The following is a 9,612-nucleotide window of genomic DNA, read 5'->3' on the forward strand; positions in this document are numbered from 1 at the left end:
GAAGGAGGCAGGCACCTTGGTACTAAGTGCGCGATGACAATAATCTCCCAACTCGTCTCAGACCTTAGCATCGACAATTTAGGTATGCTTCTAATGCAATAGTAACATTACACTAGTGGTTTAGTTTTGCATGGTCCTATTATTAATTGGTGCTCTTTTGATTAGGCTGTGTGAAAAAACATGTCTTATGACGTATAGCTTAGTTAAAAAATGAGTGGCAAAAAGGATTCAAAAAATTTATTAACAATGCATTTCATGGATCATATGGGGAAAATACAACATGTCCATGTACAAGGTGCCATTGCATGACTTACTTGACAAAAACTAAAGTTCAAAAACAATTGCTAGTAAGAGGCTTTGATGAGAGTTTCATCAATGGTAGAGGTAATGTTGAACCCTCTGCTTATGAAATAGATTGAAATTAAGGCACAGTAGATGTACCATGGCCACAAAACTACTACTCAACTTTCAATTCATACAAGTATCCATTTAGCATAGCCGCAAACCATACATAAATCCCTTTCAATTCATATACATATCTCTATAGAAAAATAAAAAATTATAGACAAATTATCCAACTTCTCAATACTTGTATGACTCTGTCAAGTTGAAAGCACACAATGACCTATTGTTCAATAATTATCCAGGAAGCTCATCTCATATTGAAAATTTATTTGATGTCATTTGTCAACAAGTTATGCAAATCATGTTACCTAAAGCAATCTTGCTGACCGCTCAATATGCCAAAAAGAGTATTGACAAATTCCAAATATAATTTTGTAACTAGAATAATGAATCATAATAGTACATTTGTTTTCAAAGAATTATTATAGAATATAAGCCATTGGTCAAAGAAAAATGGGTGGGGTGTCCCCTTTGTAAATGGGGTGGCGATAATTTGTTTTGTCAATTTTCAAAAATATTGAGAGGAGATTGTTGAATCCCATGTTTACCATCTCCATTCCCCATACAACAATTAATAGGGGAAGATGGAATAAGACAATACATTATCCTTTATATATTGAGTTTTTAATTAACAAATAACATGATAGATAGTCCCATACAATAGTTTGATTCCTTCATTCTTCACTACCTTTGTGCTCCTCACATCAAATATACCTTAGAATGCGAGGAACATCACCATACTTGATAGGTTTCATGATGTAGTCCTTGGCTCCGCCATCCAAGCACCTGTATATCATAAATATAATTTGTAATGTTGGGCACTCATGTGGCATGTGTAACCAACTAATTAGAAATAATTTTGCATTTACTTACTTTTTAACTATTTTAGGACTTTTGTCGAATGAGGTAATCACCACCGGGAGGTGGCTCAACTTGGGTGATTTCTAAGCGGGAGAAAACATAAATGTTTTAGCTATTATAGAGAATTATTTTTGAAATACTCAAAGAGACTGTGGAGAAAATATCTTGCAGCAATAAGGAAATCCAAAGGCAAGAATGCTTAGAAGTCTTCTTTTTTCAAAAGGAAGTGAATGTTGTACCTTTACTTCCATCAGTAGATCATATCCAGTCATATTCGGTATCCAATAATTAGATAGAATTAGCTTCACGTTGTGTTCCTGTGAAAATTCATAAGAAAAATGTCAAAGGTTAACATATGTAGTACACATAGATAAATTCAGTTAAACAAAGAATCGTATTATAACAAAAACAAGTTGCGACAAAAACTATGTAAAACTAAAGATGTACCGCATTCAAGAGCTCTAACGCTTGCCAAGGACCTTGAGCAGCAATCACTGAAACAAATCAATCATCATATCACTTAGAACACTAAAAAGAACAATTGAGTAGCTATACAATGAACTATATATGATATGCCCAAAAAATCATAGAAATACATAAGGCTTTCAAATAAAATGGTTCTAACTTCTTTTTAATTTTTATTTCATGGTGAATCTAATGAAACCAAATAAAAGAAAAGCTACAAGAGAATACAACTACTATTGAATATTTTTTTTTGCGCAACAACATGTATACTAGGTTTGAGAGAGGTATCCCTTTAAAGATTATTTCACACAACAAAAGTAGAAATCCATAATAACATACATATATACCTTGAACATTATGGCCTCTTAAGAGATAAGATGTAACAAAGCAATCAACTTGGCAATTTTCAACTATTAGCACCCAAGGAGAAGTATTAGTGATGGCAGTCTCCACACTTTTCCCCTTTGGATCATTTCCATCCTTAGAGGTCGACATCGCAAACCTCTAAGATAAGTTGTTCATGTGATGCTATTGAGGAATAAGAGACTATGTATGTATTTATAACATAACTCGATACCATACAAGGATATGCTTATCATATAAATAAATTAACTAAAGCTGCGATGTTAGGCTTCAATCTCTATCTCTATCAGGACTTGTAGCGGTGATGATGACAAGATAAAGATCTAGTCCATGGATAGATGTTAAATCCATCTATCATATATCATAATACAAAAGATATAGCTTGCAAAAGTTTGAGATAATGTAATTTACTAAATAAAATTTAGTAAATTATTTCACAGTTTCTTAAATTTACTGCAACATTGTATATGTGTTGTTACTATATCACGATGTAGAACAAACATTGTCTTTAATGAACACACCATTTTCCCCTTCTTTCATTATAATACCAAGCAGGAGATGTAAGTATAGTATTGGAAGCCTTTGTCTTATGGTGGCAGAATAATTTTGATAAACACTATTTTGTGCAGCTTTGCCATGCATATAATGTCTTTCTTTGAAGTACCAAATGGTATTCTTAAGAAGTTAGACTAGGGTGTCAGACCCTAAAATTTCTGATTTTGGGTTGTGCATGGAAAACACAAAATAAAATAAATGATTTCAATATTTGTATAAAATTTTTCAAGATTAATTAAGTTTTTACTAATTTAAATATAGAAAATTGTGGTTTCAAACTTTTCATATTAATTTGACACGCTTTTTGTGATGTGATGTTAGCTTATTGTGTGACTTTATGTGTGTTGTGCATGTAAAACTGGTATATCAGCCGTGCTCACGGTCACGAGCGGCCTTGGAACTTTTATAGAATAGATAATCACTATGGATTAATTGTTTATGCTATTCATTACTCATGTTTACTTGATCATGTGTTTATGTGGGCTTATAATAAATTTGATGCTACTCAATTGCTTAAAATTGTGACTCAATAAAAGCTAATCTGTTGCACCCAGTTTTAAGAATAAAACCAGATACGCACCATATGTGAGCCCTGGGAGTCAAATCTCACATATAGCTATAAATAAGGGGTAATATCAAAAGACAATGCTCAATATAACGTAGTATTACAAGAGATATAACCTTAGACTGCAAACAGTGGAAAGACAACTCTGATCTTCGGGTGAAGACTCCAATTCCACAGGGACAACTGACTGGTTGATCACAAGCCTAATTCCTCCAAACTATAGCAATCTGGTACCCATCTAGGATTTTTATCCAAATATTTGAAAAATAAAGCCAGCATAAGTAGAAGTCGTACTCAAACAAATATAACATGGGGTTCATGAGGCTCAAAAGGCTAACACTAGTTTAACTACGATTAGCTTTTAATTATCACAATTTTAGCATAGGAGTAGCAACAAGTTTATCACAAGCCCATATAAACACATGATCAGGTAAACATGAATAATGAATAGTATAAAAGTAATCATTAGTGGGCATCTTTATCATTAGTATCATCAGTGTTCATCATCTTTAACAATTAATGATCATCTATTTCATAAGGGTCCAAGGCCGCTCATGACCGTGAGCATAGCTGATATACCAGTTTTACACTCTGTAGAGGTTGTACACTTTCATTGTGAGTCGTGATTTACCCTTTCGCCCGAGGCGGCCAACCTCTTGACCCACTACCAAGGAAGGTCGGTAGGGTTCACTATTTAGCCTTTCAAAGGTTCGTTTAACAAGTTAGGGCCGCTAGGTTTCCCCATTAATAAGCATGAACTCCCTCCAAGGAGTGACTGACAAAAGACCAAGAAACCAAACTGCACTCAACCTGGCAGGCAAAGGTCATACCTGTCGGAGCCCCTCTTATGCCATAAAGGTAACCATTAACAAGCTAGAAAGGTCCTCATACTGAGCTAAAGCTAGAGCCATGTAGGCCTTATAGTTATACTATAAGTCCTGGATGTTCGCTTACAGATAAGTCCTTAGGGAGATGAATTTAGAGCACCATAAAAATAGCCCAATGCTCTAGCCCCCTAGTTCCATGTTGCTAAAAACATCTTTTATTGTTTATGGCATCTTCCATTAGTCAAGTTACAAGATCATGGCTTTAGTTTGAGCACTAGCATCATACTACCCAATGCAATACCCCATAGGTATCAAGGAACAAAGTACAAAGTACTAGAAAATCCTTAGTGGTAATCAAGGTAGACACATGCAATATTAATTAAATGATTAAAGGAATATAGGAGAACAAGGAAGAACCCATGCTATACTTGCCTTAAACTCTAATCCTTCTTCTAGTCTAAACCTTCCAAGGAACTCCTTCTTGATCAACACATAAAGATCACCGACTGGATAGGATCATAAAGCACCACACAAGCATCCATGCAATCATACATGAAGCAAACAATAGAACTAAATTAGAATGGTACACCAAACAATAAAAAAGATGAAAATTTTGTAAAAAGAATCTTTGTCTCGCTATGAACACACAGACACGAAGATCATGAAAATTAGATCTATAACAAGGAAGTTATGAATTAAACAAGATTTCCTTTAATAGAATAATAGATTAAAACTAATCTCTAATTTCAAAAGTTGAAAATATATTTAATAGTAGCTTGAACATGTAGATTACTCAATTCCAAATCTAACACAACTTGAATGGATAAAGTCAGAGTTAAAATGGAGGAGTTATGGCTTAAAGAAAATAGTGGAAACACTATAAATAGATGAAAACGTATTTTTGATCTAACTGAAGCAACTATGCTTTCAAAAGAAGAAAATGTATCCTGGCTATATGCTTTGGACCACGGGTTCACATCTACAAATGTGTGGGAGCTCTTTTGAAAGATTGCCGACCGAAGGGGTATGGGTTAATCTCAACCGTTGGATCGAGATTGGATGGCTGAGATTAGAAGAAAGGAGGGAGAGAGACTACCGGCAGGGAGTTTTGGCAGCGGCGCCATGGCTGATAGCGAGCGGTGCATGTGGAAAATGGCGTATGAGCCATGGTTTGACTCGAGAAAGATACAGAGAGCAAGAGGAGACTGAGGCGAACTTACCATGGCGAAAAATGGCGGCGTGGAGCAGATGAAGGCGGTGCGTGGCTTAGGATGGCGGGCGGCGTCGACGGTGACACCTATGGCTGCGGTGGCATGGCGACCTGGCGGATGCGGCTTTCTCTAGAGCTAGGTAGGGAGGTGGCACAGTGTGGGCTAGGTATTTAAAAGGCGGGGAGAATTAGGGCGCACGCCGAAACAGGCGATGACGGGGCGGCGGCGAACACCGATTTGGCGACAGAGTCTGGCTCAGTGACATCATGGGGAGGAAGAAGCCAATTGATAGCTGGGGCTAGGCCATCAACATCATAGGGGTGAGAGGAGAGCGACGCCCATAGCTTGGTTGGGCCAGGCTAAGGAGGCACAGGGGAGGGGAATGGAAGCGAGGTTTTCGGCTGGGCCTACGAGTAAATGGTGTGGCCCAAGAGAAGGGAGAACGAGTGGGCCAGCGAGGGAGTGGAGCTAGGCTTGCTATTGGGCTGCATAGAGGGGAAACAAGGAGAGGGGAAAGTGAGAGCGGGCTGGCCTGTGGCCATGGGCCATAAGAGAGAGGGAGAGTCTTTCTTCTTTTCTTTTATTCCAAAGCATTTTCCAAAAACAATTCAAACCATTTTGAATTTTAGACAAAGCCACACATTCTAATAATTCCAATGCACCAGCATGTATGCACAAACAAGTTGCTAAACCTTATATTAGATTTTAATTTTAACAAAGTTTTTATTTTTCTAAATTTAAATGCTCACAAAATATATAATTAAATCAAATTATCTTATTTTAAAATGATGCAAATTTTAGGGTGTTACATAATCGCAGTAAACCAGTGTCATCCTTTTAAGCCTCATGAACCCCATGTTATTCTTATTGAGTACGAGATGTACTTACGCTTGCTTTACTTTTCTATACTTTGGGAAATCCCGGATAGGTACCAGATAGTGGAGCTAGTGAGTTATATGAAGAGTTCTACAATTACTAGGCGTATGTACCCCTAGTCCGCCATCCCTATGAAGGTGAAGCCTGCTGACAAGATTAGCAACCGTTCCGCTATAGTTTGATGTAAGTGATGAAATAACTATGTATATGCTATTAAATAACATTGTTTTTGATATCTTTCATTCTGTTGTTGTATGTGTGGACTTCCTGGGCACACATATGACGAGCTTGGTTTTCTTTAGAAAATTGGGCATTACATAGGGACGACTAGAACAAAGAATATATATTATCTAAATGAGGGAACCTATTCCTACTATCAGGATCATCTCCCTTTCAAATGAGTACCTAAGTCAATAGTTTTCCATTGACTACTATGTTGGATAGTAGTTGATGGTCACTAACACCTAGTTAGGCCACCAACATTTCACCCAAAATCAAGGTAAAACACATCACATTTCCTAAATTTTTGTTGATAAATGACCAAGTTCCACTTGTACTTGGAGAAGTGTTTGAATGCTAGAAAAAAACAAAAAAAATCACCAAATAAGTGTACAAGAAGCAAGTGGACATGGTTGGGAGACTTGGGCCCCACTTGGTAGGGTCGGACGACACCACCTAGCATTGGACAATGCCCTTACCTCCCTTGCAACGTCACCAATCTATGGGAGAGCAAGGAAACACACCAAGAGGACTCTCCACCCTTGATCCAAGTCAGTGGCATCCATGGGTCGAGGTGGAGCCTCCCTTGGATTGGATGGCCCACATTCAGACACTCCAAGGGCCAAACCGACCAAAGTAACTGACTTACCTGCATGCAACCTAAAATGATCCATGATTTCTTCAAAGGGAAATCCACAGATACAACCCATAATGTGATAGTCCCATAAGATCACACCATCACATTATTGAATATCAGCCGATATCATAATTCCTACATCGAATACCTATCTTAAAGAGTACAAATAGAGGAGTTTACTTATTATTACATTTCCACTTGATGGAATCACTCAGAGCACACATCATCTAGTACAACAGCAGAAGGCGCAATAGCTAGCACAGACTCCATCTCCTTAGGCAATCTTGAGCATAAGACAAGACATCTAATCATCCCAAACATTGCCTTGATAGTCGTACTCAGGCTCATTAGCTCCCAAATAATTATTAGTATGATTTGTATTGGGCATTGACTCCCACCCTATGCTTTTTGTTTTCTTTTTGGTAAGTGGAATGCAAGGGTAGAGCAAAAGACTTACATATGGTTGTAGTTTTCCTATGTAAGTTCATCAATATTTTATAATTGTTCTTCAAGTTTTAACCCATTTCCATCCATCCCATCCACACATCTCACCACACTCTCACTCTCTAAGAGGAAAGGACAACTTGCTCTCATGCCTTGCCTCAACAGCTACTAGTCTGAACCTACACCAACCTAGGGGGAAGAAGAAGAAAACACCTCTCCCTAGTAAAGGAAAGCGGAGAACATAGGAATGTCCATGACCATGGACAAGGCTATATGTATAGATCGATCAACTTTGTAGTGCTCTGCCTAGAACCACAAGATCACCATCATCGATAGTGCCCTACATAGGCTAATACCAGGCTACCTATATGATACCACTCTGCCACTCAGCCCTAAGTCACCTTGGACTCCCCCAGCATGCTAAGACTGTGAAAATACAGTACCAGGCAACCAAGGTCACCACATGGTCTTAGGATGGTTAGAGCCATATGCTCTTACCTCCCTACATAATCAACTACAACCTAGTAGTAGTGGCATTGCCATAGCTAGTCAACATTCATTCCCCTCACAACCAGGAACGAGTGGTGTGTATGAAGGGTCATATGAGGTAGTTCTCTTAGCATATTAGTCCTTAGGTGGACCAAACAAGATATCCCTTCTCTAGTGGGGACAACCAACTCCTCATGCTTTAACAGCACATCCATCCTGGGGACTTGTCCCATGGAGAGTCTGATGAGGACATCAACACCAACAATACATCCACACTAACACAAGTACCAGTTTCTAGTCCTATTACTCGCTCCCGTCCTCATCAACTTAATCATCAAGTAAGTTCACTCTTGAGCTCCTATCCATCATATTTAGACCATGGAGACATGTAAACTCTTGTTTTGGTTAGGAACCAGGGAGAGGACCGAAAGGGAAAAGGATTCGCGCAGGATGGATTTGGACTCCATGATAGCTCCAACTTGTGATATTCACCATGGTTGCATACTGACTCAGATTAGGGCATTCAAGTACTTCATGGAATCCTTATGAAGTCTATTTTCACATGGATCTAGAATCAAGTACATATCTATTCTAAGGTGGCCGCAATGACTAAATTACTACCGAGAGGTTTTCTGTCCAAAGGTGCTGCATCACCTTAGTTTGGCCCAATGGGCCATGTATCAAGTCAGGTCCATTTGGGACGCATCCTAGGGTTGGAGCACGACCCCAACACCCTGGTGGTCATCCTTCCACCTTCATATACCCCTTAGCTACCACTAAGAACAGTTGGGTTTTGTTTAGATCAAGTTTAGCTCTTGCTACTTGCTTGTAAGCACGCATGCTGGATCAGTCGCCTAACTTCTTCTCTCCGGAACCCCACCTTATTTGAGATTGAGTTTGAAAACCTTCATCTTCATCTAGTAAATTTAGTACTTGTTATACTTGTTCTTGCTAGTTCTTAAATTGCTTGCAGGACGAGTGCCCTAGTGGCCGGGTGACGCACTCCACAAGATCGCGACAACCATTGGAGATGGTGTATCGGCTGCTAAGGCGTAGCTTGGAAGGTTGTAGCTAGGCCATGAACGTCGTCTCCATCCACCAATCGAGTTATCCCACACCCTCTCATCGAAAGTTCAGGATTCAACCCTAGCGGGTTCATACCAGTTGGTATCAGAGCAAGGTTTATCAGTGAGAGACTTCGAATCCTTCATTGTTTTTAATTTTTCCTATAGTCTAGAAAAGCCAAAAAATAGTAGGTTAGTTTACTCGCAATCCTATAAACCCTTTGAGCCTTTGCTTGCACGGCTTAGTTAGGGCTTGTTGAGTTTTCAGTTTACATTGGTTGTGTTGAGTTGCTGGTCTTAGTTTTAGTCCTTAAGAGTTTCGAGTTCTTGTCACGTTCTAGTCATAGCCGTGTGCTACCATATAAACTTTCTATTGGCTAAATCTGAATACATCCTTGTGTTCAAGTCGGAGTAGGAATCTGAGTTTGTTTTGAGACCAAATCCCACGTGGTGTTGAAGTTCGAGTTGGAATCGGTTTTGAGTCTGAATTGATAGCTGTCTTGTTGCTATTTTGAATCCAAATCTGAGTACATCTTTGTGCAGCGGTAGTTCATATCTATACTCAACTTCTCCATGTCCAACATATCCTTATTAGCTCAGCTTGCTCCAGAGTCCTAATCTTGTTAAAGAC

At 38.7% G+C, this 9,612-nt stretch overlaps 1 protein-coding gene across 1 annotated transcript; it reads right to left on the bottom strand.

Annotated features, from left to right (window-relative positions):
* Positions 1 to 1,109: 1,109 nt before the first annotated feature.
* Positions 1,110 to 2,226, bottom strand: LOC136499783 (two-component response regulator ORR12-like). Its single transcript, XM_066495316.1, has 5 exons — positions 2,079 to 2,226; positions 1,714 to 1,760; positions 1,506 to 1,583; positions 1,279 to 1,349; positions 1,110 to 1,191 (listed from the first exon to the last, which is right to left on the bottom strand). Exons 1-5 carry the CDS (start codon positions 2,224 to 2,226, stop codon positions 1,110 to 1,112), a joined length of 426 nt encoding a protein of 141 aa, XP_066351413.1.
* Positions 2,227 to 9,612: the final 7,386 nt, after the last annotated feature.

This window comes from Miscanthus floridulus, chromosome 13 (genome assembly GCF_019320115.1).
Source record: "Miscanthus floridulus cultivar M001 chromosome 13, ASM1932011v1, whole genome shotgun sequence".
Lineage (NCBI taxonomy): Eukaryota > Viridiplantae > Streptophyta > Magnoliopsida > Poales > Poaceae > Miscanthus > Miscanthus floridulus.